Here is a 16,596-nt window from a genome sequence, read left to right as displayed (position 1 = left end):
CATCCCTCTCTCCATCCATCCATCCATCTCTCAATCCATCCGTCTCTCCATCCATGCATCTATCATTCCTCTCTCCATCCATCCATCCATCCCTCTCTCAATCCCTCCCTCCCTCCATCTGTCTCTCCATCCATGCATCTATGATTCCTCTCTCTCTCCATCCCTCTCTCCATCCATCCCTCCATCCCTCTCTCCATCCGTCTCTCCATCCATGCATCCATCATTCCTCTCTCTCTCTCCCTCCTTCTCTCCCTCTCTCCATCCATCCATCCCTCCCTCCATCTGTCTCTCCATCCATGCATCTATGATTCCTCTCTCTCTCCATCCATCCATCCCTCCATCCCTCTCTCCATCCATCCCTCCATCCGTCTCTCCATCCATGCATCCATCCGTCTCTCCTCCCCTCTAACCCTCCCTCCTTCTGTCTCTCCATCCATTCACCCACCCATCCATCCATCCATCCACCCACCCACCCACCCACCCATCCATCCATCCATCCATCCCTCTCTCCATCCGTCTCTCCATCCATGCATCCATCCCTCTCTCCTTCCCTCCAACCCTCCCTCCTTCTGTCTCTCCATCCCTCCATCCCTCCATCCCTCTCTCCATCCATCCATGCATCCATCCCCCTCTTCTTCCCTCCAACTCTCCATCCTTTTGCAGTCACATCCGCAGCGGGCGCTGTCCTGCCCCCCTTCCCTCGCCCTCCGGCCGGACTGCGCTACCCGGGCGATGCGGCCGGAGGGCGCCCGCGTGCCAGGCGCTGCGCCTCCTCCGCGCCCTGGCTGCAGATGCCCATATAAGGGCAAATCGGGCTGCGGGGCGGGCGGGCGGCGCTGCCGGGGCTCCATCACCACCTTATTTGGACTCGCTTCGCAGCCTGGCGGAGAGGAAGAGGGGGAGGCGAGCGCGCGCGTCTTCCTCGCCCGGCCCCGCTTTGTTTTTCCGGTCCTGCGCTCGCCCGACGCTCCAGCCAGCCAGCCTTTGCCCCGGGCTGGGCTAAGCGCTTTCCCCCCCCTTCGCCTGCCCGCTTTCCGGGTTGCACAACATCGGCGTGCCGGTTGCGCAACAGCCCCCCCACTTCCACACACTTCTGCCCACCCGGTGCTTTTTTTGCACAATTGCAATGAGGAAGAGCGCGCCGCGGGTGGGTGGGATGGGAAGGCGGGCCGGCCTGGGTTCACACGACCTTCTGAACCAGATCCGGGGAAAGAGCCAGGGGAAAACAAGCGTTGTGTGAACGCAGCTTTCCTCTTATAGCAGTTTGCATTTAGCTGCACGGTTCCTTGGTGCTTTTCCAGCATCCAAGGAGGATACATGGGGCAGCCTGGGGGGGGGGGCATGAGCAGCCAAGCCTGTCTTTTTTTTTTTTTTGTGATGCTTGGGACTCACAACTCAGGAGGTGTGTTGCCCAGGAGGAATCTTGCTTTTTCTGAAACAAAGTCCTGTTTTGTAGGAGGGGGCCCAAATCTTGCATCACCTGGCTCAGCAGGAGTGCAGCAAAACTTAATTTTTTGCAACCAAGACTGAGGGCGGGCGGATAAGATCCCCATGAAAGAATCCAGCACCACCAGGAAATCACTTTTGATCAAACAGCAATGGGTGTGGGTTTTTTTTTTTTGCCCTCGCTCCTTGGCTGCGTCTGTTTGTTCTCTTTTTATTTTTAGCGGTGTTTCAGGAAGGAAAAACTGAAAAAACCCCAAGGTCTCCCTGACAGTTATACCTTCTTGGGCATGCACAAAAGAGGGGGGGGGGAGAGTCGATAAAAGGAATGAATGGAAGGAGAAATTTAAAAGTTCCTTCAGCCTCTCTGCCCACAGAAGTCCCGTCTCCCAACAGCGAGGCCGCCTCCGTTTCGCTGCCGTTGCACAATGAAGCAATTCATGGGCCCATAATATGGGCTGGCTTCACCCCACGTGCCAAAGGTTGGCCTGTGGGGCACATTCAGACAGTTGCCTGGTTGAATTGAGTTCCAACAGGGCGATGGTGGGGCCGAACACTCTCTCCAGCCATCGGTGAGAAAGAAGGAACTTAATACAAGTAGTTCTCTGCTTACAATAGTTCATTTAGTGACCGGCACCAAAAAAAATTGACATGACCGTTTTTCACACGATCAAAATTCAGACTGACTCACATCTATGACTGTTTCAGTCACATGATCCCCTTTTGCGACCTGACAAAGTCCCTGGGGCAGGGGTAGGCAACCTTGGCTCTTTTATGACTTGTGGACTTCAACTCCCAGAATTCCTGAGCCAGCATGGGGGAACTATGGCTCCTTCATGACTCGTGGACTTCAACTCCCAGAATTCCTGAGCCAGCATGGGGGAACTATGGCCCCTTCATGACTCGTGGACTTCAACTCCCAGAATTCCTGAGCCAGCATGGGGGAACTATGGCCCCTTCATGACTTGTGGACTTCAACTCCCAGAATTCCTGAGCCAGCATGGGGGAACTATGGCCCCTTCGTGACTTGTGGACTTCAACTCCCAGAATTCCTTAGCCAGCCTGGCTTAGCTTGGAAACCTCTCCCTGTCCCCTCAGCATGGCTGGCTCAGGAATTCTGGGAGTTGAAGTCCACCAGTCCTAAAAGAGCCAAGGTTGCCTACAACTGCCCTGGGGGAAGCCAGATTCACTTAACATCTGTGTGAGTAACTTGTCAGCCGCAGTGGTTCTCTTAACGACGATGGCAAGAAAGGTCGTAAAGGGGGGCAAAATTCACTTGCTTAGCAATGGAAGTTTTGGGTTCCGTTGTGGCAAGTGGGAGGACTTGCCCGTATAAGGTGTTCCAGATATTCATTTATTAATCAATAAGCCATGTTTATTTCCGCACAAGCTGAAGGAGCATACAAAGTCCTCCTTTCTTTGACACAGACTTACCCAATTCCTGCCACTGTTCTTTATATGTTTTATTTTCCAGCCCCTTAATCATCCTTATTGCTCTTCTCTGTCCTCTTTCCAGAGTCTCAACCTCTTTTTTTTTGTATCGTGGTGACCGGAACTGGAGGCAGCATTTCAATTTTGGCCTCAAGGTATAAAACGGTATTCTTTCTCCCATCTCTGCTTGGACAGTGAGAATTCTGCTTTTTTTAAAAAAAAAAAACAACATACAGTGTAATCGATTTCTATTCTGTGCTTGGAGTCTATGAGCCTTTTGCCAAGGTGGGGAAGAACAGGGGTGCTAATCTCTCCACTGGGGAGACCCCCTATTTAGAAAACTGTAGTGATCTTAACAAAGGGGATCAGAGCTTCCTTCCACCAGCTCTGCCCCCTCCCTTCTTTTCTTTGTGCAGCAGCAGATTAAAAAATGAACTGTAGGTTGCAGCTTTCTGCCTTGGAGTGGGTGAGCCAGAAGGTGGGGAGAAGGCTGCTCTTCTTGTTCTGCGGTGGAGCCCCAATTGTTTACCTGTAGCAAAACCCCCAAGTCCAAAGGCTGCCCCTTCCCCATGTGAATATAGATTGCTGAAACAAAGGAAGTGTGGGGGTGGGGAGGGGAGAATAGAAGCAGGTTGAATAGAATAAGGGAAGGGAAGGAAGAGGGAAGGGAGGGGAAGGAAGAGGGAGGGAAGGGAAGGAAGAAAAAGGGGGAAGGGAGAGGAAAGGAGAGGAGGGGAAGGGAACAAAGGGAAAGGGAAGGAAGAGGGAGGAAAGGGAAAGATGAGAAAGGGAAGGGAAGGAAGAGAAGAGTGGAAGGGAAGAGGGAAGGAAGGGAAGGGGAAAAAAGGAAAGGAAAGGAGAAAGGGGGAGGGAAGGAAGAGAAAGGGAAGGGAAGGAAGTGGAAAGGAGAGGGAGGGGAAGAGAAGAGCAGAGCAGAGAGAAGAGAGTGACCAAAACAGAGTGGAAAATCCCAGACTCATAAACCAAGCAGAGGCTGTAGCTTAGGAAATAAATGATTGCACAGCAGGGCTCAAATACCTCCAACTCGGTTCCTCAATTACCCCACTTCTTGGTTTCAGAGAACAGACTCAGCCCTCAAGGAACCAAGCCTGCTGGCTGGCTTGGCTTTGCTGTAACATCTTGAAAGTACCCAAGATTGGAGCCGTGCAAGGTTAGCCTGCTTGTGCGTGCGGCTCCAGTGGCTGAGCCTTGAACCAGGTTAAGAGATGGTCAGACGCTGGGGGTATCTTGGTCAAAGCACCATTCTTCAATGCCCACCCACCCCCTGCTCTTTTATCCTGGTTCAAAGAAGGGTGGAGCGTCAAAGGAGAAAAAGGAGAAGTAACTAAGGAAACCCCAACAGAGTGATAAAGCTGGATGGTGGGAACGCAGCTGATGTTAAGCAGGGCTTTTGTGAATTCAGACAGAGCCCAAAAGTATTTGGGGTATGCTTGTTCCTGCTTCAACGGCTTTTTACAGTGGGCAATTTTCCTGCTGGCAAACCAGAACTTTTTTCTCTGTCTTTTTTTTTTCCCCTAAAAAGGGCATATAATTTATGAGTGCCTACTCCCTCCCTCCCTCTCTCTCTCTCTCTCTCAAAGAATGTCTGTTGCTTTTCCTTTTCCAAAATAAAATCTAGTAATTCTCTCTCTACCCCCCTCCCTTCCCCCCCCCTTTAAATTCTCTTAGCAGGCTGTGGGGGATTTTGCAAAAAGGGTTCAGAGCTGCAAAGCTGCGGCCTTTCTTTCTATCTTTCTATACCTTTCAAGCTTTCTCCCCTCAAGCACTGGAGCGTTGGAGAGCTGATTTAGTTGCATATATATACTGGATTGTGGCCAACCCTCGTCATTGTGGCCAGCTTTTCACCCATTGCTCTGGCAAAACATCTCCAGAAAATCCGTATTCTCTAACCCAGTTAAAGCAATGGGTGAAAAAGATATTCATCTTTTCTATTTATTTATTCTTTTAATTTATGATACCCAGTAGCTGTCAGAGTCCGTTCCCGCTTCGCTCTTCCCCCTCTCCAAAAAGTACAAGCCGTCCTTGCCTTACAACTGTTCCAGTATCCCAGGGGGTGCCCCAAAGAAGAGGGAGTCAAGCTATTCTCCAAGGCGCCTGAAGGCAGGACAAGAAGCAACGGGTGGAAACTAACCAAAGAGAGAGGCAACCTAGAACTAAGGAGAAATTTCGTGACAGTGAGAACAATTAACCAGTGGGACAACCTGCCTCCAGAAGCGGTGAATGCTCCAACACTGAACGTTTTTAAGAAGAGACTGGACAGCCATTTGTCTATAATAGTATAGAGTTTCCTGCCTGAGCAGGGGATTGGACTAGATGACCTCCAAGGTCCCTTCCAACTTGATGATGATGATGATAATTGTCACTGTATACAAAGATCATGTGATCTCCTTTTGTGACCTGACAAGCAAAGTCAATGGAGGAAGCCAGATTCACTTAACAATCAGGTTACCAATTTAACAGCTGCAATGATTCACTTAACAATGGTGTCAAGAAAGGTCGTAAAATGGGGCAAGATTCATGTAACAAATGTCTCATTTAACAACAGAAATGTTGGGCTCAATTGTGGTCGTATGTTGAGGACTAGCTGTGAATCATCTGTACTCACTGCAAAAGACCTACAAAATGCATTTGCAAAACAAGCTATTAGAGTTATCTTGATCAGGGTTTTTTTTTTTCTTTCCTCTGCCAGCCCAGCCTGTTTTCTTCATTTAGGCTTCAAGGCAACCTGGAAAACAATTTAATTTGGATTAAGCATTAGCGAAGTGCTTTCCTTTTGAAGCAATGGTGGGCCAATGCAGAAGCTGGTTTTTCGGCTCTTGCCGCAGTGAAAGTTGTGGTCCTGTAGTGATAAAAATTGCTAATCAGCCAATCAATAAAAGCCTACTTCCTTTTGACATTTTATGTTTTTAAAAAAGGCTCTTGCATTTTTGGAGCTCAACCCCAACAGTTTTTTAAAAAACGTTTTATGATTTTTGAAGCTGCCTTTCCCCTTTTTGGGGGGTTCTTATTTATAGTGTAATTTTAAAAGAGAAGGTTTGACCTCTTGAACTGCAAAATCAAGTTGGGAGAAAAAGTCGAACAAAAGTCGAACAAACATACGGAAGAAAAATAAAACATTTTTTCCCTCTTTTCTCCATTTCAATTTTGTAAAGCGGGATTGGGATCAGACCAAGCACTATTTAGCAAGGAAAAGGCCATTGGAAGGCTCTGCACCAGCTTAGCTGTGCATCTTACATGGAAGATTTAGGAATTAATTTGGCAGATAATCCAGAAAGTCTTTAATTTCCAAAATAAGCCTCAAGTGACATCTTCCCTCCTTTAAAAAAAATATTTATTTGTTATGTATATGTAGGGATGTGGGTCTATACCTATGTTGTATATCGTATGTTTTAGGTGTGTGTCATGTATATGTTTCACTTTGAGAGTGGGCAACTAAATTTCATTTTTGATGTGTGCCATTTGTGCCCACAGTAAAAAAAAAAATGACAATAAAGATTATCTTGTCTAAAAAAAAAAAAAAATCTCATTAATTCACTTTCTCCCCCAGTTTCTCTTCTTCCTTCCTCCCTTTCCACTGTCTTCAAACTACACTTCCCATGCACCCCCGGGCGAAGAGGCGAACTTCCCATGAGCCTTTTCAACAGCCCACGAGGAGAAAAGGCGCGGGGACAAAAGATAGCTCGTTTTATGTTTTTAGCTATTCCCGACGGGACCAATATACATAATGATTGATTGATTTTTTAAAAAAAATAACAATAGTTCGCGGGGGTTTTTTTGCGCCCGGCAGGAAGGAAATGAGAAGGCCTCCCGTTTCTATGGCAACCACGCCCCCTTCACGCGCCCGGCCGCCATTCCTCCGCAGGGAGACAGCGGCACGGAAAGAAGGCGGAGAGACTCGCTTTCCCGGCAGGCCGTGCGCCTCCGGACCGGAAGAGGCTCCTCCTCGGGCGGTGCCTTAAAGCGGAAGGGCCAAGGCGGGGCGGGGCCGCAGTTCCTTTCGGGCCTCGGCAGACGCGCAGCCGCCAGTCGAAGCCGCCGCGGAGCTGACGAGGCCAGGAAGCCGCCCGGACCGCCGAGAGCACCGCCGCCTCCGCCGCCTCCCTCTTCTCTTCGCCGCCTCCCTCTTCTCTTCGCCGCCTCGTCCTTGTCCCCCCTCGCCCGCCCGGCGCCATGGTAAGACCCGCCGCTCGCCCCCTCTCCAACCCCCCCCCCGCACGTTAGGCCGCCATCTTGTCTGCCGGCCGCCATTTTGTGGGGGCTTCCTCGGGGAGGCGCCGGGGGGGAGGCCGTTATACCCCCCCAAGTAGAGTGGGCATCCCTATCTTGGCTTCCCTGAGGGCGTTTCATTCAAGCCCCCCCCCCAATATCCCCTTTCCCGGGGCCTTTTCCCTCTTTCCCCCCCTTGGAGCTGCTTCTCCCAACTTCTGGGGGGGGTCTCCTTCCTTGCCCCCCCCTACCCTGTAGGTCAGGGCCCAGGGCGTCTGTGAAACTCTTTTGTGCCCCCCCATCTTCTTCCTCAGTGCCTTTTCTCTCACAGCCCCCCCCAGACCGGTTTCTCCTAATTTGGGGAGGGGGCTGCTTTCTTCCCCCCCCACACACACACCCTGCAGTTCGGGGGGGGCTGAAGGAGTATCCTCATGACCCCCCACCTTAGAAGGGACGATTCTCCCCCCCATTGATAACTCCTCCCAATTTGTGTGTCTGGGGGGGTCTCCTTTCTCCCCCCCAACTTGCAAGTCGTGTGTGGGGGGGGAACTGAAGGAGTATCCTCATGGCTTTTGTGCCTCCTCCCCCATCTTATTCTCCAGTCTATTCTCTTCCACCCAATTTGGGGGTGGTCTCCTTCCCCCTCCCTCCAAACATGGGGGGACATGTATCCTCATGGCCCCTTCTGTGCCCCCCCACCTTAGAAGGAAGGAATTCTCTCCCTGCCCATTGATGATGCTTTCTCCCCCCCCTTAACCCAGCTGCCCTAATGCCTCCCTGGATTTGGGGGGGGGAGAAGCCAGAATGCAACCCCATCACCCCATTTCTCTTTCTTCCCCCCCTTCCTTATCCTCATCTTTACTCTCCCCCAATTTCCTGTTGGATTTCATTTGGTGACCCCAAGTTGTCCTTTTTTTCCACCTTTTTCTTGCTGCCTAAATATTGGGAAGACCCTGAAACCCCAATGCACCCTCTAATGGCTTCATTCCCTCCCCCCCTTAGTCTTTACAAAGGGGGAGGAAAAAACTCCTATTTCCCCCCCCTCAAATTCTCATTTTTTTATTGTTGCCTAGTTTTCTCCCCTTTGCCAGGACACTAGCCCCGCTAGTTGGGCAGTTTGGGGGCTTTGCGGTGTATTCCCCCCTATTTCCACCCCACCCTCCCAAGGCATTGTCCACCTCCAGCCCTGGGATTCATTGGCCTCCCCAAGATGGCTGGAAGACAAGGGGCTCATTATCCCCAGCCAACACATTGCCTGAGAAGGATTTCCCCCCCCCCCTCTCCCGTTTGTCTTTGCACGCCTGCGCTTAAAGGGCTGTGCTGTACCATGGAGGCAGGAGAGGAACATGGGCCAGCATGATCGAGAGAGTCCTTTCCGGTCGGTGTGGGCCGGCTGCTGTGCTGTGGGAGGGGATGATGGGAACTGCAGGCCCTGTCACAAGTGGAGGGGACGTAGCCCTGCACTGTGTGATGCGCGTGGAAGAATGTGAGTCCCTCCCCAGTTCTCCGCTATTGATGGGGACTGTAGTCTCTGTACCTTTCCAGGAATCACAAGTTCCAACTTCCATATATGAGCAAGGGAAAATAAATGCAGAATATCCCTCTGGGTGTTTAGGAGAACAAAGTGTGACGTGTATGGAATTGCTGCATAGCTGTACTATTGTTTCTGGACTCTCCCCCCCATTCTTCCCTCTCCCTGCATCAATTCTACACCTGCATCCCTCCCTCTTTCCCCCCCCCACCAGCCTGCCAAAAGACCCCTTTGAGTGGCCTTTCTCTTTGCTTGACCCCCCTCCCTTATTTTCTCTCCTGCCTTTCAGTGCTCCCCTTTGCTTCTTGGTTGAGGGGGGGGGTTGGGCTAGCAGGGTCCCTTCCAGCCATATAATTCTTATGTTCTGTGCTTGGGGGAACCCCCCCCCCCCGCAGGCTTCCCTCCTCTCAACTCTGCCCTCCTGAATTTTTCTCCCCGTGCCTCTTTGCCTCCACCTCACGCTCTCTTTGCAGCTGCCCGTTTGCCAGCCTCTGCCTCCCCCCCCCTCTCTGCAGCAGGGCGCCACTTCCCCTTCTGCAGCCCTGAGCACCCATCTGCTGAGCTGGCGGCTTCTTTGGGCCACCTGCTCTTTTCTTCGGCCTGTAATTTTCCTTCCCCAGCAAGCTATGCATTGGGCTGATCTTCCCCCCCCCCCCGGAATCTGGAAGACGGGATTGCTAAATTGCTAATTGTCAGCGGTTCCCTTCCTTCCTTCCTTCCTTCCTTCCTTCCTTCCTTCCTTCCTTCCTTCCTTCCTTCCTTCCTTCCTTCCTTCCTTCCTCTCTCGGCTAGTGCCACGCCCAGCTCTCCTGCCTCCTCTTCCCCTGACTTTGCCCTGGATCGCGCTTCTCGTGAGGCTGGGAGCTTCTCTCTTCAGCCGGTCCTTGTGAAAAAGTCTTTGCTTTTAATGAAAGAGGTTGAGACTTTTGGTGGAGCTGGCTTCCAGCCACCCCTTTCATCCTGCTGGGTTTCCTGAGCAGACTCTTCAAACTTTCCCTGGCCTCTCTAATCACGACGATGCCCCCTGGGTGTACGGCTGGGGAGCTGCCTCGACAGGCAAGTGCCTAAACACACAAGCCGTGACGTTCTGTGGCCTGGTTGCCGTCGTTTCGATTGGCCGGGCTCCTGTCCCGAAGAACAAATAGCCCGATCCCTCTTTTTAGCCCAGCCTAACACCTTGTGCGAAACTCAGCCGCTGCTGTCCTGAAATGGGTATTCTACAGAGGGACTTTTGAGATCTCGGTTGATCAGTTCCCTTTTCACAGCTAGCAATACTCGGCGCCATTGATACCGCCGGGCCGAGGTTTGCCCAAATGGTACTCAGTGGAAAGGAGGTGGCAGAGCAGGGGTGGTGCAGCCTTTTGTGGCAATCCAACCCTTGTCTTGGTATCTCAATCTGAAGGGACCTGGGGGGGGGTGTCTTCTAGTCCAAGGCTGGCTGTGGAATTCTGGGAGTTGAAGTCCACATGCCTTAAAATGGTCAAGGTTGAGAAACACTGTTCTAGTCCAACCCCCTGCTCAAGCAGGAGATCCTGTGCCCTTTCGAACACATGGCTGCCTTAAAAAACCTCCAGTGATGGAGCACCTACCACTTCTGGTGGCAAGCTGTTCCACTGGTTAATTGTCCTCACACTGTCAGGAAGTTTCTCCTTAATTCCAGGTTGCTTCTCTCCTTGCTTAGTTTCCATCCGTTGCTTCTTGTCCTGCCTTCAGGTGCTTTGGAGAATGGGTTGACCCCCCTCCTCTGTGGGGCAGCCCCTCAAATATTGAAATATTCTGTGAAATAGGGTAGAGCATTTGAAGAGAGCTCCCTACTGGTAGCTGTCAGCTGTGGCTTCTAGCTTAGCGTATTAACGGGAATCTTCTGATCAATGGCTTGTTCAGTAAACCTGGTTTAGCAAACCATGACTTAAAAACCTAGCCCGTGCCTGCAATCTCCCACTGGTTTTTATTGCCTGTAGTAATCTTGTACAGCTCAACCGCTTGTGATCACAATTGAGGCTAGAATTTCCATGGTTAACGTTTTATTTTACCACCCCTTTTTTAAAAAAAAAAACCTGGCCGTTAAGCGAATCACTGCAGGTGTTAAGGGAATGCAGCTTTCCCCATTTGCTGGTCAGAAACCGGCTGCGAATGGCGATGGCGTGACCCCGGGATGCTGCGACTGTCATAAATGCATGTCGGTTGCCGAGGGCCTGTGTTTTCATCCAATGACCGTGGTTGTGTGTGTGCGCTGCAGGAGTCATAAATATGAAAAGGGGTCCTAAGTGGCATTTTTCCCCATGCCGTGGTTAACTTTAAACGGTCGCTAACTCGGTGTAAGTTGACTACCTACTAGGGGATTCTGGGAGTTGAAGTTCCACCCATCGCCCTGCTCTGACTGCCTGTTGTGGCAGCCTCGCGGGGGCCGGCGCTGAGCGTGTCTCCCCTTGGTCTCTTTCCCCCCCCCCCCCCCGCACAGGCCTCTGGGGTCACCGTCTGTGACAAAGTCATCCAGGTCTTCAATGACATGAAGGTGCGCAAACACGCCCCCCAGGAGGAGCAGAAGAAGCGCAAGAAGGCCGTCATCTTCTGCCTGAGCGAGGACAAGAAGAAGATCATCCTGGAGGCGGGGAAGGAGATCCTGGTGGGCGACCTGGGAGACACCGTCGACGACCCCTACCTGCACTTCGTCGCCTTGCTGCCCCCCAGCGACTGTCGCTACGCCCTCTACGACGCCACCTACGAAACCAAGGAGAGCAAAAAGGAAGACCTGGTCTTCCTCTTCTGGTGAGGCTTTCTTCCTCTCCCCTCCCTTCCTCCCTCCCTCTTCTTTCTTTCCTTGCTCTCTTTCTCCTTCCTTCTCTTTCCCTTCCTTACTCTCTTTTTCCTCCCTCTTTCTTCCTCCTTGCTCTCTTTCTCCCTCCCTCCCTCTCTTTTCCTTGCTCTCTTTCTCCTTCCTTCTCTTTCCCTTCCTTACTCTCTTTTTCCTCCCTTTCTCCTTCCTTCCTTGCTCTCTTTCTCCCTCTTCTTTCTTTCCTTGCTCTCTTTCTCCCTCCCTCCCTCTCCTTTCCTTGCTCTCTTTCTCCTTCCTTCTCTTTCCCTTCCTTACTCTCTTTTTCCTCCCTTTCTCCTTCCTTCCTTGCTCTCTTTCTCCTTCCTTCTCTTTCCCTTCCTTACTCTCTTTTTCCTCCCTTTCCCTTCCTTCCTTGCTCTCTTTCTCCTTCCTTCTCTTTCCCTTCCTTACTCTCTTTTTCCTCCCTTTCCCTTCCTTGCTCTCTTTCTCCCTCTTCTTTCTTTCCTTGCTCTCTTTCTCCTTCCTTCTCTTTCCCTTCCTTACTCTCTTTTTCCTCCCTCTTTCTCCTTTCTTCTTCCTTCTCTTTGTCCTTCTCTCTTCCTCGCTCTTTCTCCTCCCTTCCCTTTTCTCCTTTCTTTCTTCCTTCCTTGCTGTCTTTCTCCTCCCTCCCTCCCTCTCCTTCCTTCTTTCCTTACTCTTTCTCCTTCCTTCTCTTTCTCCTCTCTTCTTCCTCTCTCCCTCCCCCTTCCTTCTTTCCTTCCTTCCTTCCCTGGCAGCTTCAGGTATGGCCAACTTCCCCTCCCCCCAGACCCTTGGTGACTGAAGGCTGAATACTCTGAGCAGAGAAGCTGCTTTCTTCCCTATTTCGGGAGCTTTCCCGATGGCAATTCAACCAAGCCTGCTTTCAGGGGCCTGAGCTGGCTGGAGTGCCTCCTTGTCTCACCCCCAGCCTCTTATCTGAATTGGTGGCTTGCTTTTTCTGCAATCAAAGCTGCTTGGCCGTGTGCCATCCAGGAAGTTACTTTCCTCCCATCTGCATGCGAGCTGGGATGCGGACCACGACTGGCCCCCCTCCCCTATTGGCACCAAGAGCCCTGCAGGGCATTGAGCTGTCCTCCCCATCTTTAAAATTAAAGCACTCTAGGAAGGCGGTCCCTTTGTCCCGCCCTGCTCGCCTCTCCCTTCCAGCCTCCGTAACTGGGGAATAGACTTCTAGACTGTAGCTTCACTCCCAGGGCGCGAAAACAATAATTAACTTGGGTGAGCTGTATAATTGAGGACCTGGAGACGGGTGTCTGGGGCTGGCCTCGCGCTCAGCTCCCCGTCCATTGGAGCCTGGACGAAAAGAGTGCGCGGGGGAGAGTCTAAACAACATCCTGCTGTTCTGCTGCAAAAGACCACCTTCCTTTAAGTCAGGGGTCTTCAAACTTGGCCCCTTTGATGACTTGTGGACTTCAACTCCCAGCACAGCTGGGCAAGGAATTCTGGGAGTTGAGGTCCACGAGTCATCAAAGGGGCCAAGTTTGAAGACCCCTGACTTAGAGGAATTCTGGGAGTTGAAGTCCACGAGTCATCAAAGGGGCCAAGCTTGAAGACCCCTGCTCTAAGTGCTTCCATTTTAAAGGTGCATTGCTTCTTGACTGCAGAACAGCAATTAGCTTCTGGCTGGCTTGAGGTTGACTCGTCCTTCCGAGGTCGGCAAAATGAGGACCCAGATTGTTGGGGGCAGTAGGCTGACTCTCTAAACCACTTAGAGAGTGCTGTAAAGCACCGCGAAGCAGTATATAAGTCTAAAGACTATTGCTATTCCATCACTAGTGGCACAGTGGTTAGAAGACAGTGTCGCAGGCTAATTCTGCCCACCGCCGGCAGTTCGATCCTGACCGGCTCAAGTTGACTCAGCCTTTCGTCCTTCCGAGGTCGGCAAAACGAGGACCCCAGTTGTTGGGGGCAAAAGGCTGACTGGGTCCACCGCTTAGAGGGGGGGCTGTAAAACACTATGAAGCGATATATAAGTGCCATTGCTACTGGGGGGGGAGGATTTATTGATGAATAACATTTCACATTGGCCTCCTTCTTCCACGGCATGAGAGAGTCGCCTCGTAGGGAGACAACAGGGAGCATAAATGTTTAATAAAGGAAAATAAATGGCGAGCTGGCAGGGGAGGAGGCTAGGAACACAACCCGGTGCGTGAATGCTGCCGTCTCTTCCCTGTAGGGCACCGGAGAGCGCTCCTCTAAAGAGCAAGATGATCTACGCCAGCTCCAAGGATGCCCTCAAGAAGAAATTTCCAGGTGAGAGGCTACAGGTGTGAGCGAGCACCTCCGAAGGGAGAGGCAGGGCTGGTGCCAGCAGGTTTCTGGGAATTGAAAGTCCACAAGTCATAAAAGGGTCCCCTTTGGGGTGACGGGGGACTCCGCTGAACCAGGGGTCCCCAGCCTTGGCAGCTTTTAAGACTTGTGGACATCAAAGCTGGTTCCAGCTTTGGAGTCCACAAGTTGAGGTTCCACTCAAGCACCATGTAGAAGGTGGAAGCAACTAGTTCAGCGGTTCTCCACCTGTGGGTCGGGACCCCATTTGGGGTCGAACGACCATTTCACGGGGGTCGCCAAACAACGCAGTCCGCCATTTTTTCTCCCCTTTTCCTTAGCTGTGCTACTCCCTTTTATTCTATTGGCTTTTGAAAGCCAATAGAATAGACTCTCTTGAATAGAGTCTAATTCTATTGGCTTTCAAAAGCCAATAGGAATTGTCCAGGCTGTCTCTGCCCTGCTGAGCCCACCAAAAGTCCCATTCTGCAAACGGTGCTGCACCAGTTGAGTAGTCCTCGACTTACGACCGGTTGAGTAGTCCTCGACTTACGACCGGTTGGGGGGGGGGTCGCGGCATTAAAAAGGTTGAGAACCACTGCTCTAGTAAGACCTCCCGGGTCCCTTCCAGCCCTAAGACACACACCCCCTCCATCTCACCTCTCCTTCCTCTTCCCTGGCAGGCATCAAGCACGAATGGCAAGCAAACGGCCTAGAAGACATCAAAGACCGCCAGAGTCTAGCAGAAAAACTGGGGGGCAACTGCGTCATCAGCTTGGAGGGCAAGCCCGTGTGAGACCCCCCCCTCCTCCCCTTCCCAGGTCCCCTGTCGTGCCAGTGACTCTGGAGCTTCCATGTTAATGGCCCCGTGCTACTGTTGGGGGGGTTGGGGGGGTCCTTCCTTTTCTTGGTTCCATTCCAGTTGTTTTTTTTCCCCCCCCCCCCTCCACCTTCTCATCTTCCTGGCCTGGTGCTCTCCCCTCCTGTCTCAACAGCTGGCCTGCAGGCTGCTGTTCGAATTTTGCCAAATGCTACAGCTTCTTTTCTCCACTTTCTTTCTTTCTTTCTTTCTTTCTTTCTTTCTTTCTTTCTTTCTTTCTTTCTTTCTTTCTTTCTTTCTTTCTTTCTTTCTCTCTCTCTCCCCCCCTTTCCAAACCTTTGGGTTGATATTCCTAAGGGGGAGGGGGTGTCTCCATTCCTCAGCATCTCCCTTGGTTTTCTTGGCCCACTTCTCCTCCTCAAGGATAACAATGGCGGTAAGCAGCCGACGGTTGGGATAATGGGGACCCGAATTTCCAGAATTAGTCCATTTTCCAGTGTGTACAAAAGAAAAAAGTTTTTTTTTAAAAAATGGGTCTCTGTACATGTGTGTGTTTTTTTTGTTTCGTTTTTTTTTTTTTTCGAGAGAAAGCGTGGAATGGCATCTGCGTCCCCAGCCCCCTTCCCCGTGATGACTTCCTCCCCCTTCCTCTTCTTAACTGCCATAGTAGCTCTGTGCTTTGTCTGTAGTACTGTGTACAAATAAAATATTGTGGAAAAAAACAAAACAGTTGCACCCATCTCTACGTTGGGGTGGAATTAACCGTATGGAAGCAGCACCACCAAGAACCTTCGGTAATAAAATAAAACAAAAATGTTCTACCTTTAGCATCTCGCGTCATTGTAGTTGCGTGGCTTTGGGGGGGAAGGAAGGGGCTGGCGTCAAAATTGGGGGGGGTGAATCTCTTGTGGATGGAGGAAAATATTTGAACTGTGGGGTCCTTGGTGCTCTCTGAGCTTGGCGGTTTCCTTGCAGACGTTTCGCAACCCAACCAGGTAACGTCGTCAGTGCTAGAAGGGTTTTGTTCATTCCAGCACCGATGAAGTTGTCTATTTGGGTCGTGAAACATCTGCCAGAAAACCACAAACTCAGAAAGCAGCAGGGACCCTGCAATCCTCCACCACTCCACGCACCGCACCACCACCTAGGACTGATAATGTTACCTAGTTGGGTAACAAGACATCTGCAAGAAAATTAACCAAGCTCCGAGACCCCCACAGTTAATCTCTTGCCTTGAGTTGGTTGAGATTGTTTGATCAATTCCTACTTCGGGGTGTGACCCAAAATTTCCTTTTTCTTCCCCAATCCCCAGGGTCCTATCTCCCAGCTCTGCACCTCCAGGAATTACAATTTTGAAATGTGGATTTTCAGGTTAGCATTCTGCTCCATTTCAGTTTACAGGAGGGGGTGGAAATTGCCAGTTAGATCCTTTTTCCTCTCAAACACCCTTACCCATCCTCATTTAAATTCTACGTTTGGTTAACAACGTATTTCACGAAGAGTGAGCTAACAATTTTGCCTTCTGGTTTTTGCCTTTTTAGAGCGATTTTTCCTCTAAAATCCTCACATCCTGGATGTGTGGACTTTCAACTCCCAGAATTTCTCTGGGAGTTGAAATCCACCCACCGAGGTTGAGAAGCTCTTAAGCCTCAGGCAGGCAGGCAGCAGATTAAACTCACAAGTTTCTGGAACATAGTTAATATCTAGTTAATATCTAACCAGGCTGCCTTCAGGGGTTGGGCGACAATCTCCAGCAATAGTTGATCGAGGTTTCTCTCGGGATCGGCAAGCTCCCATTTCACCAAAAGGATTTCCACACAGGCTGAATAGAAGAAGCCTCACTTCGTTCCCTCTCCAGATGGGTCCACCCAGGTTCTAGAAGTCTCAGGGGAAAAAAATGGTGGAGGGCTTTGATCTAGTCTGTTGTGGGCAAACCAAGACTGGGTGCAGCTTAGCAGAAAGCAGGTGGCTTCTAAGCTAACTTGGGTTGGACTAGAAGACCTCCAAAGTCCCTTTCAGCTTTGATTCTATTCTATTTTATTCTATATTTTACTCTAT

General features: G+C 51.0%; 1 protein-coding gene across 1 annotated transcript; it reads left to right on the top strand.

The window, feature by feature from the left end:
• Positions 1 to 6,873: 6,873 nt before the first annotated feature.
• Positions 6,874 to 15,365, top strand: CFL1 (cofilin 1). The gene is made up of 4 exons (XM_039366218.1): positions 6,874 to 7,068; positions 11,094 to 11,401; positions 13,627 to 13,703; positions 14,402 to 15,365. The coding sequence occupies exons 1-4, from the start codon at positions 7,066 to 7,068 to the stop codon at positions 14,512 to 14,514; spliced, it is 501 nt and encodes a 166-aa protein (XP_039222152.1). The 5' UTR covers positions 6,874 to 7,065; the 3' UTR covers positions 14,515 to 15,365.
• The last annotated feature ends 1,231 nt before the right edge of the window (positions 15,366 to 16,596 follow it).

Source organism: Crotalus tigris, unplaced genomic scaffold, assembly GCF_016545835.1.
Source record: "Crotalus tigris isolate CLP2741 ecotype Arizona unplaced genomic scaffold, ASM1654583v1 scf7180000020245.1906669, whole genome shotgun sequence".
NCBI classification, from domain to species: domain Eukaryota; kingdom Metazoa; phylum Chordata; class Lepidosauria; order Squamata; family Viperidae; genus Crotalus; species Crotalus tigris.
The sequence above is the reverse complement of the archived record's forward strand: the minus strand, read 5'-3'. Positions and strand labels throughout refer to the sequence as shown.

Excerpts from the sequence above, each read along its gene's own strand:
- CFL1 (XM_039366218.1), top strand. Across the intron at positions 11,402-13,626 it reads GACCTGGTCTTCCTCTTCTG|GGCACCGGAGAGCGCTCCTC; the intron begins GTGAGGCTTTCT and ends TCTTCCCTGTAG. Across the intron at positions 13,704-14,401 it reads CCTCAAGAAGAAATTTCCAG|GCATCAAGCACGAATGGCAA; the intron begins GTGAGAGGCTAC and ends CTTCCCTGGCAG.